The sequence below is a fragment of the Lissotriton vulgaris genome, chromosome 2_1 (assembly GCF_964263255.1).
Source record: "Lissotriton vulgaris chromosome 2_1, aLisVul1.2, whole genome shotgun sequence".
Taxonomy (NCBI): Eukaryota; Metazoa; Chordata; class Amphibia; order Caudata; family Salamandridae; genus Lissotriton; species Lissotriton vulgaris.
The window spans coordinates 1,809,387,116-1,809,412,237 of NC_141687.1; the positions used below are offsets into that span (position 1 = coordinate 1,809,387,116).

General features: G+C 42.5%; 1 protein-coding gene across 1 annotated transcript in view; it reads right to left on the reverse strand.

The window, feature by feature from the left end:
- Positions 1-25,122, reverse strand: part of PTPN5 (protein tyrosine phosphatase non-receptor type 5) — a 529,877-nt gene that overhangs the window by 227,121 nt on the left and 277,634 nt on the right. The window contains exon 5 of the mRNA XM_086957871.1: positions 10,719-10,954. Within this exon, the coding sequence (XP_086813997.1) occupies positions 10,719-10,954 (236 nt within the window). The remainder of the gene's footprint in view (positions 1-10,718; positions 10,955-25,122) is intronic.

Consider the following 25,122-nt stretch of genomic DNA (forward strand, 5'->3'; position numbering starts at 1 on the left):
GGGAGTCTTTTGTCACCTCGAGGCTTCAGGGAACCATGCCTTGTTTAGAAACACTGTAGTTGGGGCATTTCAGGACCATTCTGAGCTTTTGTGGTCATGCCTAGTTTAATGTCCATTTGGTTTCTTTCAATTTGATCGACTTAATCTCTTTCCAAGACCATTGTCTCAATCCAGCAGCACAGATGGATTCGAGTTGCAGTGAGATGTGTTTCTTAAATTTGGCCCCCTTTGCCAGTTCTCTAGGAGAAAGCAGATGCACGTGATGAGACGTTCGTGTCCCTGCGATAATTGGTTTTTTTGTGGTCTATGTCAGAGCGATTAGTGAATGAGGTGTGTTAATTACTTGCTGATGTTAGGCTGTGCCTCAATGAAAGAATGTCTGTATGATTTCCAAGGCATTGCAATGTTCTCACTCCTTGTTAATTTAGGATAGCAGTTCTTAAAATCGCTGTGTGGCTGTTAATTAGCTTAGAAATAATTAGCAGACTTCTCCATTCATTGTGAAATAATTTAGCAGCGTTGGTAATTTGTGTTCGTTTATATAAAATTAAAAGAGCACTGTTTCTTTCTGTTTTAACTGGTGCTGAGCTAATACCATCATTTGATTTGAAGTGATTAGTACATTATTCACACCAAATGTAGGATATGACTTGAGGGATAATAGTAGAATTTTTGAATCAGTGTTAGACTTCCATTTGATGTGAGACTGATGTACAAATACTTGATGGCATGTAGCGCTGATTTTGGCAGCTTTGTAGCTAAATTGTTTTTGGCCGGTTTGGTGCTAATATGAAAACCCTCTACAACCTCTCTTGGGTAAAGGTATAAGCTTCCCAGATGTTTGAAGTTCTCAGTTTCAAGCAATTAGTTAGAACCTGAAATTTAGTGATTCTAGGAGATTTATTCTAGACAGTCAATAGCTGGAAGGGTCTGTGTTTCATCCAAAATGTATTTTGGCTAAAAAAAGGTATGGTGGCTTTTGCTTGCAGTAGCTAATATTCTGGACAGGGAGGATACCATCGCAATTCTTGTGTTTTCCTTGTCTGTGTCCTTGTTGTATTCTGGTTTGGAACCATGGTGCCATTGTTCCAGCTGAGTGTACCAGATTTGGTCAGTTGAGCCAAGGTCTGGAGCAGTCAACAGGAATTGCTGTGTGCTGTCCATGTATATCCAGGAGTTGCAGTTGGAGCCTGCCTTTGTCCTACCAGACATATATCTCCTATTTTGTTGTGGGTACAGGGCCTGCTTCAAACTAGATTTGCGTTAGATGTGGGATGACACTATTGATTACCATATCGGTTACCATAGTGCACTCCCCTCAATACTTACAACACTCAGAACCCAGGTTTAGTGTGACCAAAACATTCGCCATCTTGAAAATGCCCTGACACATAACATTTTTAGCTTTTTCTCAGTACGGCAAACAGGATCTACCGAAAAAGGTTGCATGACTACACCAGGTAAGTTTTACCCCATTGGTAAGGGAGTGTCCAGGAGTCATCCCCACCCACTAGCTTTGTTTTTGGAATGCTTGAATGGAGAGTGGACAATTACAGTAAGTTTCCATGGTGCAGAAAAGGTCCTCTTGGAAAACCTCTAGTACATTGAGATTATAAAATTGGGGTTTGTTGACTTGGAAACCGGGATTTTGGGACCTGAATGTACGAAGTATGCGTCTAATTCAGTGGAGCAGTTCCCAGCTTCCTGAGTCTGTGAATCCCCAAGTCTAGAGTGGGCTAAGATTAAGCTATTGCAGCTGGTGATGTATTTTTTCTGATTATTGGCATTGTGATGTGTGAGTGTGTCTGTTGCACATTCAAGTCTCCAGTGGTTATAATCATCTTATGTATTTAGTGTATATATCTTTACATCTTTTCATTCTATCATTTGGTTCCTTTGGTCTGATTACTTGCATTTAACAGTGTTTATTTCTTGCAGTGGACATCAATATTTTATTCCATGCATTTACAGTTGCATTTGCTTACTTGTAAGTGTGTTATTATTGCTTACACATATACATATTTCTATATCATTTATATGTTGTTTTAGTTGACATCTGGAAAAGCCTTTCTGTTACAGGGTGTTACCTAATTCTGAAAACTGTCTTTTGATGTGCCTCATTTTATGAGAGTGAAATCCCATTCCAGGTGTTTTCTTGCTTCACCTTGTATGTGCATCTACAGCTGTATTTACTATTATTTGGGAGTGCAAAGCAATACACGCACTCATCAGCAGCAGACTCCACGACGGCAACGCACTCTATGCCCTTACCCAGAAAAACCTCTGCAAGCTCCAGAATGTCCAGAACGACGCAGCCAGACTGGTCCTCGGCCTCCCCCGGCACAGCCACATCAGAAAAGTACAGAAGAGGAGTGGAGCTGATGTCTGTGATCTGAGAGGAGTACTGACGGATTGGACCTGGTTCCTTTTGTACCAAGAACAAAGACATGGACTCCAAGTGTCAGTTAGCAGCCCTCTTGTGTGGATACAGGGACACAACAAGCTTCAAGAGGCCTTTTTTCTAAAGTGCATCTGAGCATTCGCGACTGGCCTTGGACTGAGCTTTCCTGTTGGCCTCTGACTGATACTTTGAGAATCTCGAAGTGCCCTCCCCTGAGGTCCTGGGGCCTTAAAAGTGTACTCCTGTGCTTGTATGGGTCTTAGAAGAAATTGCAACAATTTTCTTCAGAAAGGTTACTAAGGCTCTTTCTAGATGGGAACTTAAAAACTTTGTTGATCTTTTTCAGTTCCAGATTTTCATCGGGACCAATCTGCTTGTTGTAGCCCACCAAGATTCCATCCCGTTTGGCCTCAAATCATACCTAGGTTCAGGTCTACTGCATCCATAGACTATCATTGGTGCTTAGTGCTTAGTGCTTTTTGTTGGTATTTCTACTTAAAATTGTATCATTCCTCATATCGGATTTTTGTCTTTTTGCCTGCACCAAATAATAATTCAATTTCTTTTAATATTAGCCTGGAAATAAGACTGAAGCAACATGTCAACTTTGACTGCTTTAGTTCTCTTCTCTGCATTCAATCAATAGCATGGATTTCCAGGCATATGCAGTTCTCTGATCTTTATCTACTTTTGTTGAGCGGTAATTACAGATTAAATCATGATATTATTTCATGAAGCATTCTGGCACATTCTCAGTGTATGTACCAGTAGCGGCTGTTCTCAGACCCAAGTGGTGAGCAGCACAAGGGAAATACCTAAAAAAAAAGAACACTGAAAAAATGGCAAAAACAATAAAAGAGCACATACCTGCCGCTGCTAGATGACACCTTGCTCCTCTGCTCCTGTCCAAATCCTCGCCTCCCTGATGTCCTCGAAATGGTGCACACTTCACAGGCTCCCAGATGCCAATCCAGACGCTTGTCTCATTCTGAGAATACTATTACTAAGCATGAGATAAGCGCTGGTATAGGTCTGAGAAGCTGGGTTTGGTGTTCAGACAGGGCCTGGGAGCCTGTGTCAGTTCTCCACCCAGCTGTGCAACACAGCTCGGTTTGGAGTAGTGTGCATTTCGGTTTAGCTGTGCTAAGACAGCTGACCAAACCGACATGTGCACTTACAGTGTCCACCACTCCTCCTTCCTGCTGCTGACTCTCATCGCGATGGCCCCGCCCCTGCTCTCAGACTCGGCTTGCTCAGTGAAAAATAAAATGATAATTAAATAGTTTTATTATCATTTTATTTTTCATTGTTGTCTCTGCTGGCTGCCAGCAGTGGGGTGACACTCTTCCAGGATAACTGAGGAGCCATTGCTGGTGTGCATATGCTCATCACACAATAGTATGGTAATCTGGAGAGCTCCACATCTCCAACACTAGATTCCAGTGAATTCAGAAGAAAACCACTCATTTTTCATCCTTTCCCAAAAAGGAGTGGAGCTGATGTCTGTGATCTGAGAGGAGTACTGACGGACTGGACCTGGTCCCTTTTGTACCAAGGACAAAGACATGGACTCCAAGTGTCAGTTAGCAGTCCTCTTGTGTGACTACGGGGACACAACAAGCTTCAAGAGGCCTTTTTCCTAATGTGCATCTGAGCAGTGGTGACTGGGCTTGGACTGAGCTTTCCTGTTGGCCTCTGCCTGATACTTTGAGAATCTCGAAGTGCCCTCCCCTGAGGTCCTGGGGCCTTACAAGTGTACTCCTGTGCTTGTATGGGTCTTAGAAGAAATTGCAACAATTTTCTTCAGAAAGGTTACTAAGCCTCTTTCTAGATGGGAACTTAAAAACTTTGTTGATCTTTTTCAGTTCCAGATTTTCATCGGGACCAATCTGCTTGTTGTAGCCCACCAAGATTCCATCCCGTTTGGCCTCAAATCATACCTAGGTTCAGGTCTACTGCATCCATAGACTATCATTGGTGCTTAGCCTGAAAGAAGCGCTGGTATGGGTCTGAGCATCTGGGTTTGGTGTTCAGACAGGGCCTGGGAGCCTGTGTCAGTTCTTCATCCAGCTGTGCAACACAGCTCGGTTTGGAGTAGTGTGCATTTCGGTTTAGCTGTGCTAAGACAGCTGACCAAACCGACATGTGCACTTACAGTGTCCACCACTCCTCCTTCCTGCTGCTGGCTCTCATCGCGATGGCCCCGCCCCTGCTCTCAGACTCGGCTGGCTCAGTGAAAAATAAAATGATAATAAAATAGTTTTATTATCATTATATTTTTCATGTTTGCCTCTGCTGGCTGCCAGTAGTGAAGTGTCACTCTTCCACCATAACTGAGGAGCCATTGCTGGTGTGCATATGCTCATCACACAATAGTATGGTAAGCTGGAGAGCCCTACATCTCCAACACTAGATCCAGTGAATTCAGACAAAAAAACACTAATTTTTCATCCTTTCCCAAAAACATTATGAATCCAGAGATCCCCGACACCACAGTGTCCACTCCCCTTCCCTGCAGTATAGCACGCCTACAGTTCACCTCATGCCCTCTCTGACACATGAAGTGACCTTGCCATGTCTGCCACTACCTGTGGCCAAAGGTAGCATCGATATTGGATTACATTGGGACAGGGTGAGGTATCATAGGAACTCATAGGTCAAGCCCACCTTCAGAGTGAGTGAAAGCAATTTTTCTTCTACGTCATCCTGTGGACCTGGTACCCGTGACTGGTAATTTGGCTATTAGCAGTCTGGATTTTAAAGTTGTGATGGAGCATACACACAATCCCTTCCTAATATCATATGGTGTCCATTTTGAAACCTGTCATTTTCATTTTAAAATAATTTTAGTTGCATCCGGAAGGGAATTGTACAGTGTTTTCGCCATTCCGACCTAAATTTCTCACAGCTTTCTAACTCTCTCTTTTTGCTCCAAAGGGACATATCTTGACAGAGACCAACTGCGGAGTGCCCCAGGTCTCTTCTCTCAGCCCCATCCTCTTCAACGTCTACATAGGCCCCCTTGCAACCATTGTCAGGACCGACGGACTCAACATCGTCTCCTATGCTGATGACACACAAATGATCCTCTCCCTCACCAACGAACCCAATGTCACCAGGCACAACTTCCAAGAAGGGACAAAAGCCATCGCCACCTGGCTAAAGAACAGCTGCCTTAAGCTCAACTCAGACAAGACAGAAGTCCTCATCCTGGGATCCACCCCCTCCGCATGGAACGAAACCTGGTGGCCCCCACTCAACGGACCATGCACGAAACCTCAGCATCATATTAGACGCATCGCTCACTATGGACCACCAGATCAACTAAGTATCCTCAGCCTGTTTCAATACCCTCTGCCTGCTGCAAAAGACCCTCCGAAAGATCCCCACTGAATCCCGAAAGACCGTCACTCACACACTCATCATCAGCAGACTTGACTACAGCAACGCACTCTACGTCTGCATTACCCAGAAAAACCTCTGCAAGCTATAGAATGTCTAGAACACAGCAGCCATACTGGTCCTCGACTTCCGACTTCCCCCGGCACAGCCACATCACTCAACACCTCCACAAACTCCACTGGCTCCCGGCAGACAGAAGAATAACCGTCAAACTCCTCACCCATGCTTACAAGACCCTCCACAATGCCAGACCAGCATATCTGAACAGCCGCCTCTCCTTCCAAGCACCCAAAAGACACATCCACTCCACCCAGCTCACCCTGGCCACCGTCCCATGGTACCGCAAGACCAGAATCGGAGGAAAGTCCTTCTCCTTCATCACTGCCAAGACCTTGTACACTCTACCCTTCCATCTGAGACTATCTCCCACACTTCTTTATCACTGGGTGTACAGGAGATACTAGCGCTCATATAGAAATCACACTTGTTTAAATAATCTTAATATAATTCCTTTGGGTGCTTACAAACCAAATGAGAGAAGAGAACACCCTACTCCCCTGCACACAATCCTAAGATTGAACAGTATATCAAATAATGTTTGGAGCACACCACTTATCAAAATCTGTTTAGACAAAATTAATTCAAAGAACATAACAGCAATCCATTGGGCTCTTGCTAATCTTTTTTTCTCTTTTTATTTTCCCAACTCCAATCCCTTATGCCAACGCGTTTCGCCGTGGTTAAAACAACCCACCGGCTTCCTCAGGGCTGGAAATAATACAAAATGCGCTTTTACAATTACATTCCTAGAGCGCTAAGTAAAATTCATGGAGCCCACAATACCAAACAACCCTGTGCACACACTATTAATGAAGTCAAGTGACACATGCATGAAACACATACAATCCTATTACTTGATAGGGAATACCACTTGCTCTTAGGGACACAATACATTCACAGTAGATCATATTTACAGCAGATATTTACATTAAGGTGCATTCCAATCTTACTATTTCTGAATTCTCTCTTGGTGTTTGTGACCATTTATTACAAGGTTTTGACTGAGACCACAGTGTCCTTTATACTTAAACAACCCATGTGAAAACAAAATATAAATCTATGTCAATAGACACAGTTACCTTCAATGCTTTAATCTAGAAACGCGTTTCGCCATGGTTAAAACAACCCACCGGCTTCCTCTGGGCTTCAATGCTGTAATATAGAGTTCCTCTTAAAAGGTATATTTTCAAATACGAGTCTAGAATATTTAACACCCAGCAGAAAAGTGGAGTTATATCCATCCGAATCTTCTAATTCAATTCCTATGGCGAGGTGAAATAGTCATTAAATTCTGTCGTCTGTATTCCGTTAATCTTGTTGAATCACTCCCATTTATCAGTTTATTTCGATCCCGGTTTATGATGTAAAACTCCACACAGCCGCCTGCTACACATCCACTATACACCGACACTGAAGACGTACTAAGCTTGTCACAAGTGGGAAAACTTTTGTGACAAGCGCAGTACGTCTTCAGTGTCTGTGTACACCATTCGCATATACAGGTACCAGGAAATGCGCGGTTTGGCGCCTGTACTCGGGTGAGGAGGAGCGTTGAATTAAGAATTCTGGTGAATGGGTGAGACCCTGTTTAGGCTTTTAAAGATCAGGGCAGAAACATGTTGGCATGAAAAGTAAGGGGTACATAACTGTCATAGTAATCCATTACGTCCTCTGAGATTACCATTTGGTAATAAAGGCCCACATGCATCATTGTAACATTTTGCGATTTCTTAATTGCGAAAATTAATGAATCGCAATTAAGAAATTGCAAAATGCTATGCATTAAAAAATCGCAATATTTTTTGCGATTCGGTATTTTTCCTTAATTGCGATTCACAATTTGCGAATTGCAATTAAGGAAAACCCTTTCCATTGATTCCTATGGGCCAAAAGGCCCATAGGAATGAATGGGAAAGCTTTCACATTTTGCGAATTTCAAATTGCGATTCGCAAAATGTGAATGCAATTTCAAGGGTGCAGTGGGGGTCCAAAGAACCCCTCCCTGCACCCCTGAAATTTAAATTTAAGTGCAATTTACACACACACATGAACCAAGGACATGTGTGTGTGTAAATTAAAACCTTCAAATATGCAACTAGTGCATGTTTGAAAGTTTTCGGTAAAGTAGCATGTAGTTCAACTTCATGCCAATTTACCCCTTCCGAAATGCGAATTCGCAATTTAAAAATAATCATGCATTGCATTTAAGAAATCTGAAATTGTTATTTCTTAAATGCAATCGCAATTTTAGAAATCGCAACATGGTTGCGATTCCTAAAATTGCGAAATGCATGATGCATTCCAAATTAGTCAATTGCATCCGCAAACGGCTGAAAATTGCGATTCGCTCCGTTTGCGAATGCAATTGACTTTGATGCATGTGGGCATTAGTCCAGCCTAGGATACCACCTGAATAAAGGATCATTTGTGGTATATCCTAAGGCTTTTTTAGACATTGCACTGGATCTAAAAGTATTTTATCCAGAGAAAAAAATAATTTCTAAAAACTCCTTCGGGTCATTCCTCACCTGGGGTCGAGTCTGCCCTGGTAGTACTATCTCACCAGGGTGGGATAAGGTGGCAAATGATGAAGTTTGTCACATTACGTAAGTGAGTCTACCTCGTCCAATTTGTGGATATGCCCACACTTTCATAGGGACACTAGCAGTAGGATGAAAGGATCACGCAAACCAGTATAAGAGGGATTTCTCCCCAAACATAACCAGAGGGTATCACGCCACTTTTTGTGTCTTAATGGACAGTGATTGGCTACACCCACTTGCAGGGGGATGTCTGGGTGATCCATAGGATGCTCTTTACTCACTCCAGAGTGCGGCCTCAGGGGGCACACTGACAGTGCACCGCTTTTTTGTGGTGCATTGTCAATGCATCTCCTGACAGCTTCTTTGCCTTTGCACCTGTGTCCATAATGTGACTACATGTGCACCAGCACTCTCAGTATTACAGAAGAGCCAGGCCATTTCTGTTATTCCAAAAGTACCCCGTGGGTGCACAAAGCAAGCGCAGAAGCCTATTAAGTCCCTGGGGCAATTTCGGTAAAACAGCCCCAAGAGGTAACAGAAAGAAAGGCAAACCAGCTTCCTGAGAGATGCATATAAAATAAAAAATATTAATTCGAAATTATTGTAATGCACAGACATTTAAGTCAAGGCCTGAATTAGAGTGTGGTGGATGGGTATTTACTCCGTCAGGTTGACGGAGTAAAGTACTCTGTCACCCTGGGGGAGTACCCGCTTGCCAAATTTTGAGATGTCCGCCAGCCCAGAGGACATTATTTGTATTAACAGGAACCGCTGTCACAGCAGTTCAAGTAAAAGCATTGAAAGTTTGATGGACAGCTCGGTCAACATGATGAAGCCGTGCTGAAACCTGACAATGTTTTTTTATTTTCAAAAATGTTATTTTTGAGAATAAAAATAAAACAATGATCTTGTTGCCATGGGAGTTTTCTTCCACGGGATGGAGGTCATCTTACAGTTTTCACTGGCCCTTACCATCAGTGATGGACAGTGAAAACTAGTAATTTGTCTGCTCACTCTAAATTGGGTGGGAGGACAAGTGGTTAAACGGCCAATAGCACTTACTCTGTAGAGCCATCAGAGGTGTATGTTGGTGATGGAGATGGAATAGTCTCTGCTGTTGTCATACTAAAAGTCAGTGGCGGCCGGCATGGCTCGCGGGTGGGGGAGCGGGTGCGGGGAGTTGCGGGGATGGTCACGAATGCAGGAGGGAGTGAGAAAAATAAAAATAAATCCCTTACCTTGCTGCTGCCGGGTCCTGCGTCTCTGCTCCTGCTCTCCTGCCTCCGACTTCAGGAACAGGAAGCAGGCAGCCAGGCTCCCTCCCCTAAGCCAGTCACAAAACTCCAATGCAGCATTGTGATTGATCTGAGCGCCGTGACATGGTGCTCAGCCAGGGACTGGAGGAGTGGCCATGTTCTCTATGCAGCTGAAATGCAGCCTGTATGGAGAAGTGGGAAAGTGCACATGACTGGTTTGGGTGGCCTGAGAGGGCCGACCAAACAGTTATTGCGCACTTAGGTGTGGGCAAACCACTCCTCCACTGCCCTGCTGGCAGAGCAGAGCAGCCCCACCCACCCACCCGCCTGCAAAGCAGCACATACAGAAAATGATAATAACTCAGTTATTATCATTTTATGTTTTTGCTTCTTGCACTGCTTGAAAGCAGTGGGGCGAAGCCACTGCTAAAAGACTGCCTAACTCAAAACGACGCATAGGGATATTCAGTTTGTCAGAGAGGGAACTCCGTCACTGTTGCCACAGAGTACCCTTTTTGACAAATATAAATCAGGACCTAAATTTGCTCACAAAGAATAAAAGAATGGGATTTGTAATACCTTTCTGCATACATCAACATTGCCATTTTGTCTGCCCATAGTTTTAGTTTACAAGTTTCCGTCAGTAACAGCCGATAGAAATTCAGTCTGGGATCATATGTTCATTCACATGAATGTCTGTACTGTGCCTAGGCCAGTGCTCTGGAATGTTCTGTCTTACCTTACCCTCACAGTAAGATTTGCCTTTCAAAAGTGCTTTTCTGATCAGACTGGTTGGTCAAGCTTTGATGTTGTGAGCACACATTTTCTATTATTTATTCTGTATCCGTACAAAGCCAATCCCTCTGTCTCAAGGGCCTTGTAGCCTGTGCAGAATGTATAGCACAATGTAAAAAAGACTTCAATTATTAAAGTATCTATTCATTCATGCACTCTCATTCATGCATTCTTTTCTTGTGCTTCACACAATACTAGAGAAAGCGTAGGGCTCAATGGTAGACATAAACCCAGCAGACAATAAAACCATTAGCTTCCTACCTTTCTTGTAATCCGACTGGTTTGACTGTGAGAGCCCCTAGCTCGGTGTCTCCTTTGATATCCATGAGGCAGTCAAAGACCGGAGTATCTGGTATGGCTTCAAAATCCATAAACTCCTCCATCTTGTCATCTGTCCACTCCGAGTAAGTGAAAGATGGCTGCCGGCTGACAGACTCCCGCCTGTCTTCACGCAGAGATAACACCGGTTCTGTGTGAGCTCTGAGGTGGTACCATACCTGAAAGAAATGGGTGTTTGGACATTTTCATTCACTGTTGAAAGCTAAGTGCTGCCAAGAGGGTGTTGCTACACATTAGCAGACTCTATGGCTCGCATTAAAAGCACATTTAAAACAAGCTTAAATACTGATGGAATCAGCTTGCTGTTTACAATCAGAACGCTCACAAACCTACCTGTTCGTTAAGCCCTTGTTTTTCCATGCAGGGTCTCGGCTGCCTTCAGTCCGATGTGTATGTCTACATTCCTCTCGAATACAAAATAATTATTCCGGGACAGCTATTTTGATTATGTACAATAGTGAGGCATCTGACTACATTGACGTTTCTGTTGAAATTTCGTGCATTGTCGGCTACAAGCTACATACAATGCACTATTATTGCAAGGGTCATGGCCTTGCCCCATATTGGCAGTGAATAATTCTCTGTATGTGCTATCTGGGAATACTGAATCATTTCCTCAAATAATTTTCTTCAGTTTGTTTGAGCGTCTGCATGTGTGATTAAATTACCCACACTGTTAGGACCCTTGCCCTCCTTTCAGTGGTGTTGGATTTTCTGACCAAGAGAGGTAAACAATATCTCTCAAATGCTTTTTAAGTGCTTTAAAGAATGTATGTTTCAAATAATGCAGAGTAGAGATATTTACTTCACTGAAGGGTAGTGTGTGCACTCACAAAGATGAATTTATGAGTTACTTATAAAAACACATTATGGCCTCTCCAAAGTATGCATTTTGTAGTAAATATGTAGGGTCATCCTGGATTTTTTACCTTTTGCTGAACCTTATATTTTTGCTGGCTGTAGAATTATGTGAACTTTACACCTGCTAACCAGTGATAAAGTGCCTGTATCCACCCGTTCAACATGGTGAAATTGGCATACCCCTGACTTGCATGCTTAGCTTAAATGTACGCTCCTAGTATATGATACAAAGGGTACCCAGGGCCTGTCAGTTGATTGTCACCAGTGGATTGCAGTACCCATTGTGCCATACATTACCTACAGTATGATTGCAGGCATACCATTTGTACCCTGGCTGTTGCCGTTTTAAAACGGCAAATTCGAGCTGTGACAATAACCCCTTTTGACATGTCAAAACCTTTATTTTAATATTTCAAAGTCACCTCTATGTAGGCCTAATTGCTGATAAGGCAGTATGCGTGGTATTTAAAAGCACGAGAAGTACGGATTTCAATAATAATTTCCTTATAGTACAAGAAATCTAAAGCAAAGCTGACTGTTCCATAGGAAAACTGTTGGTACATTATTATATTTAATAATGTTATTTTCGGTTATGAAATAGCTGGATTAACTAAACAACAGTTTTTAACAGTTGTTAAAATCGGATGTTTGTTAAATATTAAAGAAAAGATACTTTGGAAATTGTAACTTTTCCCTGACTAAGGCTTCTGGAGGCCCATTGGCATTTGTTCTCCCATTTCTGACAGCCAGTAATTAGCATTTGAATAGGTGTGAATGGGCGTGAAATGCCTTCCAGGAGCACACAATATGCTGCCCTGTATGGGCAGAGGTGACCCCTTTGAACATGCCAGACTATTCAGGCAGGGGGAGTGAGCATTCTTTTGATATTGCAATGACAAATCCTGCTTGAGATGTCTGCTGGTGGTTTACATATAACACTTGTTGAGCTCTTCAGAAAGGCGCCCAGTCACACACAAATGTTAGCTGACACCTGGGCAGAGCCCTTTTGTTTGTTTCTCTAGCCAGGCAGTCTGCAATCACAGTTGGCCAGTTTTTGACATTACACTGTCAAATCCTGATGGAGTGCCAAATCCTGCCTGATAGGTCTGCTGGAGTATTACATATAAGACCTGGGGTGCATTTCAAAGGGTGAGAACAGGATGCTGAAACAATTTGTGTGTATTTAATGTCTGGCTGCTGGAAAACCCTGCTTTGTTCTACCATACTTCTGTCGCTGAGTTTATTGGGGCATAGTTGCTCTCCGAAACTTGATTTTCGTATTAGATGTGGGAGGATTCTAGGATTACCATATTGCACTCACAGCACACACCCCCAGCCTTCAGATCCTAAATTTAATATGGTTGAAGATTTACACCATCTTGAAAATAATCAAAGTGGGTAGGGTTCACCCAGGGAACTTTTCCGCTATTGGTTAGAACATGCCTAGGAGTCATTCCCACCCACTAGCTCCTGCCAGGCACCCAATTCAGAGCACTCCTAGATCTATGGAAGATTTTTTTTAAAAGGACTGAACCTGCTGTCAGAGCCTAAATTACTCTATCTGCTGTCTGATACTTGTGAGGAGCCTAGATGACTGAACCTGCACTCCCTCTTGTACCTAGGACAAAGACATTGGCTCCAAGGGTCATAGGGTTGACCGCCTGGTAAAGCTACAGGGGCACAACAAGCTACAAGAGGCCTTTGCCTGCAACTGCACAGCTGACCAGTGATAACTGGACCTAAACTGTACCCTGCTGTTTAGCCTATGCCTGACACCCTGTGAGTATCTAAGTGCCACCCCTGAGGTCTGAGGGGGGTTTGGAAGTGAACTTCTGCAGTGGATTGGTACTTAAAATAATAATGTCAGAAGGTAAAATCTTTGGCCAGGACAAACCTGGTTGGTGTATCCGACCAATGCTCCATCGCAGTTAGCATCAAATGTGCCTATGTCCCTGTCTCCCGGAACCATTGACAATCATTGAAACCTTGTGCTTCTTGGTGCTATTTTTACTTAAAACTTTAAAAAATCATAAATCAAGTTTCCCTTCTTGCACTTGTGTCATTTTGATTATCAAATTGTACTCTAATTTGGGATTTTGTTTGGATTTTTTATTTTTTTGCTTTTCGATTTTATTACTGTTTTGAACTGCATAAATACTTTATACACTGCCCTAACTTAGACTCTCTGCTCTGTGCTATAGCTACCAGGGGGTTGAGTTCAGGTTAATTTAGTGACTTTGAGTTCATACCCTGACAAGGGTTGTGAATATTCCTTGAGGCGGGTAGTCACCTACTTGCCCTTTCAAATCATATACCAATTCCTTACAACCCCATTCTTTAAGAAAACTATTCTTGGTCCAGCAAACACCATCAGCTCCCCAAGCTCTTCAAAATAATAGAAAAGGTGGTCACCGTCCAACTCTGGACCCACATTGAATCAAACAACATGCTTAATGCCAACCTAGTCAATTAAGCTTCTGTGCCAAACATGGGACAGCACCTACCCTTGACATTTTCTGGTACAGCAACCTAGGCATAGCTAACCAAGGCTTCCTTTGTATGCTGATTTTCCTGGAACTCTTTGCAATTTTTGACACTGAGTACCACTCACGCCTAAAACACCACGCACAGTTGTTAATCCACATCTCTACCGACTCAGTAGCATAGTCTTGCTCAGAAGCCAACCTCAAGATGTTAGACTAAGGTACATGTCATTCCACTCATGTGGAGTGGTCTGTGGGGTACCTCAGTCATAATAATAACACATGGCAAATGTGATTAAATGAGACCTTCTGTGCCCTTTATGTGGAAAATATCCTTCTACTGAGGATATATATATATATATGCCGTAATGTTATAACCAGGACCCAGAGATCACAAAAAATTGTCACATTGAGAGTAGTAATATGTTGCAATAGGTTTAAGGACCAAAAGAAGGGTTGAAACATGTTGATCTGCTCGATGTACCAGCAATAACACCTCCTGTGTATCCCACTTATTTTTAATCATCTGACAGCGGTCCCACTATTAAAAGGAAAACTCATCAGGGCAGGCCATTGAGATTATTATCCTCTTTCTGTCTGGAACCCTTTTCCTCAATCCCCTGCAAAAGTGCCCTCCGATAGCTCAGAAGGCCCACCACTAGAGGATTCTCTAGCACACGTAGGATGGCCAATAATGACACCCAGGGTGGTGTGTAAGGTCATCCCTGTCTGAGTCCTGGTTATAACATTAAGCATATCTGTGCTCTCAATAGAAGGGTATTTCCTGCACAAAGGACACTGAAGGTCTCATTTGGTCACAGATTTCATTGGAGGGTTGTAAACATCGTCAGCACACTTATTTCTCTCATTCCCACTAATTTCCTCAAGTAAGGGAATTATATGTGTAGAAATACCGCAAATAGTCCCTATTCCCATTCAACCTATATTTAAAACCACCAATGAACTTCTTTAAATATGAAAACCCTACCTTACATTTTTACAATGAGTACACACAATCTGTAATTCACAAGAGACAAGATCAATTCACAGATATCTCAAATGGACTCACAGAAATATAAACTTAGATGAGCCAAAAACATTGAAACTCAACAGCTCCAAGACAGAAAAGCTAGCAGGAAGGCCACCTCACCTAGTAAAAATAGCCCGCATCTGCCGCCTCCAATAATCTTAGAAGAAACAGTCCCTATCGAAGTCATGGTCAGAAATATTGGTATTATTAGCATCATCTTGAAGGAAATCCTAAGCCTAAACTAAGATCAGTGGTTAAATCCATATTTAATCATATTACAGTCCTTCATAGGACACTACGCTTGTTACTCCTGAACAACCACCTATGGAAGTCGAAACAACTGCAAATTCCTGCCACGATTATGACAGCCCCTTAATCAAAGGACTGCCTCCTTCGCAATCAAAAGACACTAAAAACCACAGAGGTCATATGCCTCATCTATAGGCTCTGCCAAACCAGAACAACTCCCAGCACAGCAGAAACCTCCACTAGTTTCCAGTCAAAGCCAGGGTCACGCGCAAAATTCTTTGCACCACATACAGATAGAAAGAAGGCTGCATGTCTTTCTACCAGCAAAACAAATCAAATGCTACCAACCAACCCACCAAACACCTGTGCTCTCAGACAGCTTAAAGCTCCTTATGGTCAGTTTGTATCAAGTAGAATGGCACATCTCAGTAGTTAGACTTCCCCTTTGAAATAACTCCTTCAACCCTTCTGAAACACCCACATCATCTTGATATTCAGTACAAATCGAAAACACACTTATTCTACATTACCTTCCTCTCGTCTGCCCTGGCCTCAATCCTTTTGAAGGTCAATCTTGCAAGTGCCAAAAAGCAATTCGGCCATGTGATATATACTATACACAAAGGTAAATAACACAATATAAAAATATTCATCCTTACACATCAATGAATGATGTCATTTCCGTGTAACACACTGGAGCACACTAATGTTAATTTGACTTGTCATGCTTACTACACACCGAGTACAGATCACACGCAGGCTTTACAATGTCACTTTTTAGTGTCCGTTTCTAGGCACCAATGGGAAGGGCAAAAAGAAATGTGGAGAGATAGAACAAAAAACTGTCTTGATTGGGCCATTGGTTTTTACATGTTTTACCTCCTGATGCTGGAAAGGGAAGTTAAAGATGGACCGCAACTGAACATAGTTGTTCTACACCAGGAATAATTGAAGAAAGCTTGGCCAAGGTGGAAAATAACATTTCATAGGACTGGTACCTGTGTTTCACAAATGTAAAATCTGCCGTGCATAACACACAAGTCACCTCATCTGTGGCAACTGGGTGCTATGGCTGAGCGGATTATGCTTCTCTGTTCTTGTCATACATTATGTTGCAGATCATAGGTGGTGTAATGAGGCCGGCATTGCAGGAATAGAGACCCAGTAAAATCGAAGACCTTTTTTAGGATTATTATCACACATTAACAGGTTAATCGATCCAAGGACATCAGAGTAGTTGCTCTGCTGATATAGCCAGCATATGGGATGAAAGGAATGCCTTTTCAACAAATTGAATGAGTATAAATGATCTTCCCTGTAGGTGGTGTATATTTCCTTATTTCCCGCCATCAATTCACTGCCTACGAGACTTATTCCTCCCTATATCGACCTCAGCCAGAATCCAAAATGTTCAGCCATTCAGAACGGCAAGTAGGAGGATATTTTGCCCAAATGTACCAGCCAAAAAACTCTACATTTCCTCTTGCTTTCCGTGTGATTAGGGATGATTTAGTCCCCAGGGAAAGAGAAAGACTATTGAGGCTTTAAGGATGAGGGTGCGGCCTAATGTCAGGGAGGGCTAGGTCCACCCACACAATTGGGGTTGTGTTTTTATATTAGGACAAGTGGGGCAACGGTGGGTGGTAGGAGTCCTGTAGATAACTGCAGATACAGGGTGTTTATTTACAGAAATGCAAGGAAAAGGTGTGATTTTAGTCAAAGTTTGAGGTTTGCAGATCATTGTGAATTAGAAAATCTCATGGGATGCACACACGACTGGACTCATTTTCAAAAGTGTCTTTGTTTTGATAGCTTTCTCTAGATGGCGCCCATGTCCAGGCCAAACTGCTGCAGCTACCCCTACCTCTGATGTCTCCATATTGCATTTTGGCGCCTTTTGGGTTGCGAGCATGAGAATGGGCCACACAAGTAGGGTGGGATTTCTGTCAAGACAAGTGGAGAAATGATGGGTGGTAGGAAGTTTGTTGATCCCTACTGATTCAAGCAGTTGACATCACAGAAATGCAAGGGAAATGCATGCTCTTAGCCAAAGTTTGATGTACCCACCCCCCCATCCTTCAGTTTTTTGTTTTGTCTTTTTTGACTGGTTTTTAGTGGATTTTCTGCTCCCCTAGGAGTGGCAGACTGGTGAGAAACACCCCATATTTCTCCCAGTAGGGCAGAAAGACAATAATGAAATTTTTGGAATGGGGGCATGGTCCTGGGCATGGTGGACATCTCTTACGCCTATTTGTTATTGTTTTCCCTTGTTATTATTTTCCCTTGTGTCTTGTGGGCTTTCTGCCCCATAGGAGAGCTGATTGGGGGCAAATCCGGCAATCTGTCCTTCGAAGAGTGAGACAGGCTGTTGTGCCCTTTTTGGTTGTGGGCATGGCCCTGCGTGTGGTGGACTGCCATTACCCCTTCGTTTTCTTATGCATTATCACTGTTGTCTAGCAGGTGTTTGCCCCCTGGGGCGATCACATTGGGGGTAATCACCCCATCCACCCCTTCAAGGGGGGCAGGAAGACTGAGACTGCTAGGAGGATGTAGGAGCACCGGCCACAGTCTCTATGCAAAACATCTGTGGTGTCTATGGAAAGGGCAAGCAGATCACATGCCACTGTGATCACCCAGCATTCTGCAAGGAAAGGGAGGTGTCACCAAAAAGATCAGTTTCTCTGCATTAAAAGATTACCTCTCTTTTGACCCCATTTTGACCCAATTACCTGGGAGCACAGAGAACGGGGCTGCCCCTCCGTGCTCCCAGGGAGAGCAGGAAGAGTTTTACTGGGTGCCACCCCTGCCTGTGAAGCAATCACATCATTGATGTGATGGCATCATTGGCAGGACAGCCACACCCCACAGACCAGAGTGGAAGAGTCTCCCACTCCGACCTATGATGATGTGACAAGAGGAGTAACCGCTACTTTGGTGTCTGGTTCTTGGACCTGGGCTCTAAGTCCACAGCACCCGGTTGGGAACGCTATGAACGTGGAGGTCACGACAATAGCATTGAAGGAGTTAAACAATTCATACACAATATCAGTTGTATATCAATAATAAAATCATTATCTGACATAAATGTTATCACCTACGTATCCCTCTATCGGATGCATATTTCATATTATTAACTCCAAAGGAGGAAATATGTTTATAAACAATATTTAGGACCAGATGGTTTTATCTGACATTACTGAGGCCTCAATTTTCTAGTATTGTAGCAAAAATATCACAGCTTGGAATATGATTTATCAGTAAAACTTGCAGTGTTAATGTAAAACATCAATTTTGAATCCAACATTTTAAGAGTCTAACTGAGAAGAGTCTACTTTTAAAGTACCCTTTGGATAAATGGGCATAGGCATACTGAATTACATCAATTCTCAAGGCAGTCGAATTTTGGGACTCTACTGTTATGTTCTGACTGAAAAACATTTGAAATGTTAAGAGCTGCTTTATTTTTTTATGTACCAAATTCTTGATGAGTCCAGTAATATTGAAATTCTGTACATTATGTGTGCATGTACAGAAATGTTCTGACAAATGTGGTTGTGTTGCTATTCAAGTGTCTTAGAAGGGGTTATGAAGTCTTACAGATTATTTTGTTATGGATAGGGCAGAATACTGTTTTTGAATGTATCCATAGTTAAATGTTCCTTTACTGCAGAGGTCCAGGTAGTCTCAATTGCTTTCTTATGGACAGTGAGTGCCGAAGACATATTTATAAAGAACGTGTTACAGCACTGTATGTAAGTAAACAACTTAGTGCCTGAAGTACCAAGGCATTTTAAGAGTGCAAACCCTGTGATTCGTAAGATCTGCCATACTGACTTGCACGTAGGAAGGGTCCTGAAAGGGGCATTCCTTCCTAATTGCGATTTAGTATGGTATGTATCAATGGCTTGAGACCTCTGGGTTAGTGTAGATTCAAGGGAAAAAATGAGAGGCGATGGAAGGCATTTATAGAGAGGATGTTATGGTAGGTAGACAGATGAGTGTGCAAACTTGGACTAGGGAGCAGAGTGCAGATGAAGAGGTGTGCGATATCCACGGGGTAGGTAGAGGAAAGGTGGCCTGGCAGACAAAGTGCCAAATGAGAGACCCTGTGGTTTGTTATTACTAAATGGGGTCAGAAATACTGACTGAAACAAGACGTGTGAGGGGGTGTTGGTCTGAGGGGAGTCCTAATGTGTCAATTAAATTATAGCGGCAAATGAATATATAGAACACTTTTCATACTGTATACCCAAATATTGTAAAATAGACAAATCCACCAAAGATATAAAAAATATATAAAAAACACAGTTTATTATAGTACCTTCCTTAAGGGTTACAATCTAAATTATTAAAATGCATTAAAATAAATGTTCCACATAATAAAAGATGTGTGTAGTCAGTATTTCTGACCCCATTTAGTAATAACAAACCACAGGGTCTCTCATTTGGCACTGTTCTCCCCCCTCCCTGTGAAAACGACCAGGGGAACCTTCCAGTAAATTTGTTGTTCTGGCAGACAAAGTGGCATGAAGGCTAAGAAATTATTTTTAAATAAATTGTACAATTTATAGCAAACATTCACAGTATTAGGTACATAAAACAAAGCCATTGCATCGGACCATGTTTAACCAATATGATATCTCATTGCATAATGCCAGTCAAACAAACATGATGAAAATCATATCCTGGAGTGGACAAAGGCACAGATTACATTTCCTTGTTAATTTCAGTGATACATTACCCCACTTATTATCTACTATTAGTAAACCCCATTTTTTTTTAAATTAAGATAAAAATAACAAATGTGAAAACTCCTTTTTTTAAATTAAGATAAAAATAACAAATATGCATATCTGAATTTGCTTTAATATAAAGCTGCATACCATGATATAGCAAATAGTTACATAATAGTGCAAATATTTTAACATTTTGGTAATGATTACAATTATGTAGTAGACTTTTCTCTTTTGACAACTTTTTAAACTATTTCCTAAAAGTAGAGTTAGACTGCTTTTTTGAAAACTCATAAAGTGGCTTGGGAGTGGCCTATGGAACAGCGGCCCTTACGGTGAAATCCCCCTCTGCCAAGTGGGCAGCCAACGACTGCCCAATAGGCTGCAGAGGCCATAGGAAATTCAAAAGCTCCAAGAGGAGGCAAGGCACCCGCAGAAGATCATCTGAGTCTTCTGCTTCCGGCACAGACCCACTAGGTGTGGCACACAGCCCTGGCCCGACTGCACCCATGGGTGACAAGATCGTAGTATGGGTCACAACTGGTGGGACCACACCAACAGAATATACTGAAGATCATGATGCTGGGATCAGTCCATAGGAGGAGCAGAGTCGTTTTCATAATGCATATGGATCTCTTGGCCCAGCACATTAAAGTCTGCTCTGCCGGCACCACAGCATCCTTGCCTATTTCATGACTTCTGGGGGTAGGATTGGGGCACTGTAATCTTTGATAATTTCACCAGATGTGTGTTTTCTGAGGTTGGGGTGATAGAAGCTTATTGGTGTGGAAGTGTGGGGAAGGGGGGACTTGGAAGGTGAAAGTTGTGGGATCTTTGTCCCTGTGGATCATGGTTTCTGAGGTTTTGCAGACAGCGGTCCTGGTTTACAATAATACCCTTTTCTTTTACAAGATCCCCCTGAAAGATAGAGGGGACAGCTCGCCCAGATGCCACCAGGGCGCCACCAGGGCGCTTTACCTTTTTGTATTTTACCCATAGCCCTAATATGCATTGGTTTAAAGTAATAATGTGGTATCATCAATGGATTAATAGAATAAAGAGGGGGGCTATTCAAGGCTTCGCAAACTGTCATGCGCCAGATGTCTTGCTATTGCAAGACGCTAATTTGCTGTGCACAAAATATCTGCTTCTAGCTCACTATGGCTATTACAGAGTGCATCACATGGGGTTCTCCAAGAGATCCCACAGAGTGGCAATTCTCATACATTAGCGTCTTCCCATGGTGGTGTCCAGAGTTGAGACAAACACGCAAGGTAGATATTTGGTAGCTGAAGGAATAATCACTGGGTAGGCCTATAATTCTTTGAGTGTGTATATCCCCCTACAACAGACAGGGCAGGCACTGGAAAAGGTGAAAAATCCAGTGCTGTACCTCCTGGGTGGCTGTACACTCATAGGGGGTGATTTCAATGCTGTGATATTCCCACAAGTTGATCGCAAGAGTGCGGTGGTGAACTCAGGGTTGGTGACCTAGGCTGCAAGCCTCAGGCTCTGGGAAGCATGGCACATTTGAAATCCGATGGTAAGGGAATACACTCACTCGTCAGCCGAATATAGGTTGCGTTTATGAATCAACCATATCTTTTTTGCTGCCTGCAAATCTCCTAGCCACTACAGGGGCCTCCAAGTTGAGAGTCACAGAGGCTGATGAGATAGCAACCGCATTTGTCTACTATTACCAGGCACTATATGCATGCAGGAGAGACCTCTTTGAGAAGAATCCGCACCACTAATAGCAGACTTGCCCATTGAAACCATATCCGATATGGAGCAGGAGACCAGGAGAGGCCCATCACACTGGCAGAACTGGAAAACACCCTTTGACAAGAATCCAGGCAGGACTCCCGATGGGATTTGTTCCCATTTGAATATTACCAACAAAAAGAGTATGCAGTTGCTCAAGGGTGAACAAAATTTCAAAAGAATTAAAAGAATGAGAGTGAGGTATATGAATTCAAGTAGGAAAAATAACACTCCACAACACCCTGAACCAAAGGTATAGTTCTGGGGGGAGAAGAGGGGGAGTGAAAAAGGGGAATTCCTTCTTTCTGAACTAAGGCCCTCACACGCCCAGCCTGCTAGATGTCATGCTTCATCATTGGGCTTGCTCCTTGTTGGGTTGACGCTTCAATACTCAACGGGCACCCAATGAGTGGCTCTTTGGAGGAGATATTGTGTTCTTGCCATTTGTTGTGGTGTGGGTGAGGGGCCTAGAAAAGTGTAGGTGTGAGTGAAAAGTGTGGGATAATGTGAGAATTAAAACAGGCTAGGTGAACCAAAATAATGTTATTCACTTGGTCCCTACCTGATTAAAAGAAAAAAGAGAGGCGGCCTTGTCCAACTTAATGAATTGGAAAAAAGGTAGTTAAATGACAGGTTAATGGCATTTGGCCCCAGATATGGCACCTGTACGAATCTCATTTCCACATTGTGTTGGTCCATATAGGTAAGGATTTGGCATTTTGTTTTTAGGGTTTCCAAATCCTCTGTTTCATAGGACAACTTTAACCCTGCCCATCGGTAGTGTTACAAAGTAACACTGGATATATCTAACATGACCCTCGAGTTTAATTCACTCGTCAACAAGAAGCCTCAGAAGCTATAAAATCTGGAAGAGTGCAATATCCAGTACATTTAGAGTGCAAACTAGAACTGTTCTTAAAATGGAGATGAAGTTCAATAACATGTCAATGAAAGTTGACAACACAAAACCCAAATCATTGCACACACTGCAGCTGAGCAGAAAGGCACAACGAGACATCATCAAATGAAGATCAGTGATGGATTGAACCGTAGTTTGAAATTCAATATGAGGAATATCTGATGAGTGTATTAAATCTAATTTGAGGATTAGATGTAAAATATCAAGAATGTGTGATCTATTAATTGGCCAGGCTTTGTGGGCATCACCAAATAAGTTTTCAAATATTGATTAGTTTTAGAACCTCAAATTAACTTGTTCCAAAAACTGAACAAGGAGTGGAAGAGTCAAAACTCAGTCTGAGGCCGCATAAATTAGAAGGTGAGACATAGATAATGCAGGAAGGCAAAATGTATCCGCTGAGGGCAAAGCGATCCTGGTTAATTTTTGTTTGTTCGATAATGTAGAACCTAAGGTGCTCCAAAATTGATGTATGTCCATGCTTGCCGATGGAGATAGTGGAAATTACCTTCAAGAAGTCATGCTGATGTCTCTGTGGAATCATAAGCAACTGAGCATGATCAAAATGTTTTTGGGATTTGGTACAAAATGTCTTGCTTGTTGATGCTTTTTCTGATGGCATGGCTTTAAAACCTACATAACCTCCTAAGACTAGGATGATTCTGGGGTTAATAGCAGGAAAGCTTTGTAGGCCAACGCACATGACATTGACAGTTTTGAACATTTCTCCATTACAGATCCTGAATTAGACTGTTGCAAGATGTTGTCTATAGTTGGAGAGAACAAAGTTATTTAAATATAAAACTAAAGTCTAGTCTTGTCTACCCTCCCCTGTTACTATTGTCATTAAACACTTTGATGAACTAAATAAGCTACATGGCAGCCTCTGACAGCCAGAAACAAGATGTTTTTGGCATTCTCAGAGGTTCACCCAACTGGGACATTAAAAAGCCTATAATTGAGAATATGTTCAATTGGCCCAAGGGAAACTCAGCATCCTATTTTCACTTCTAATTCCACAATGTCCATTGCAAATTGTTGCCCTCCTTTTATCCCAGTGTACACTCTAATCCCACAAATGTCCCTTTTTTCTAATCCTATACCTATATTAAAATAATTGAAGAGGGCTATGCAGACAAATTAAATAAATATGTAGAGTAGGATCAACAGAAATGCTGCACACAGGCCCGTGGGCCACAAGGAGCTATTATCCGGTTAATGGGTAACTTGAAGTTCTGCGATCTTCCCAGTACGCACTGTGCGTGGATGGATGTTTTGATTATGATTCTCCTCCCAGCTCCACCTCATCACACAGACTGAGCTCTTAGTCTCTTGTGTAAGGTGTTTTCAGCACTGAGACAAGAAATATGATTACATTATTACGTTTAATGTTGTTACAGTGACAATTCAATTGATCTAATGTTGCTCATGTTGTTTGAGATTGTGTAGCAGCATCATAACATTTCCCTGCTGCGGATAAAGTGATAGCGATGAAGCGTAACAAGATTGCTGTAGGTAGTGATGCATGTCGTCATTTTTGCATCACTCTCTACTGGGTGTTGTAGCTTGAAATGGTGATACATTTAACACAAGAATGCATAGCTGTTACTGAGATGTACGCTTATACGTTTTTTCAATATTAAGCTATTTGCTATTATCCACACGGGTTAGTGAGATTTGCTTCGATCCCAGAGGCAGGGCTCAGTACCTTCTCATCTCCTTCTTCATCCGATTCCATACATGCTTAGGATTAACTCAGGTATCCTATTAATGCATCCTCCCACAAGCTGTTTCCTCTTGTTATTAACTCCACCTTAAGCCCCTCCCATAAATCCATCCCTTACCTAAAACAGTTTGGGCAGATTTACAAGAAACTGACGCATCTGTAGAGATGCGTGAGTTTCCCTGTGCCAGCCTGCAATACGCTTGCGCCCCCATGGATGTGCTGTATTTACAATACGGCACAACATGGTGCAAAGAATGACAGATACGTCAGACATTCTGACGCATCTGTTGACCCAAAAGTAATGCATTGCTTGAGTCATGTCGCAAGCACGATGCAACTCCAGCAATGCTTGGGTGAGGCCTATTTTAGTACACTGCGTCACTCCTTACGCCTGCAGTGACATCCAAGAAGTGGTGCAGTGAAATATTGTAGATTACACTGCATCACTTCTACGAGGCTTTCCTGCATGGGAATGCCCACCCTGCATACCTGACGCAGGTATAATGTGACACTGGGCTTTACAACCTGATGCATCTCTCTAGACACTTGTCTTGTGGTTAC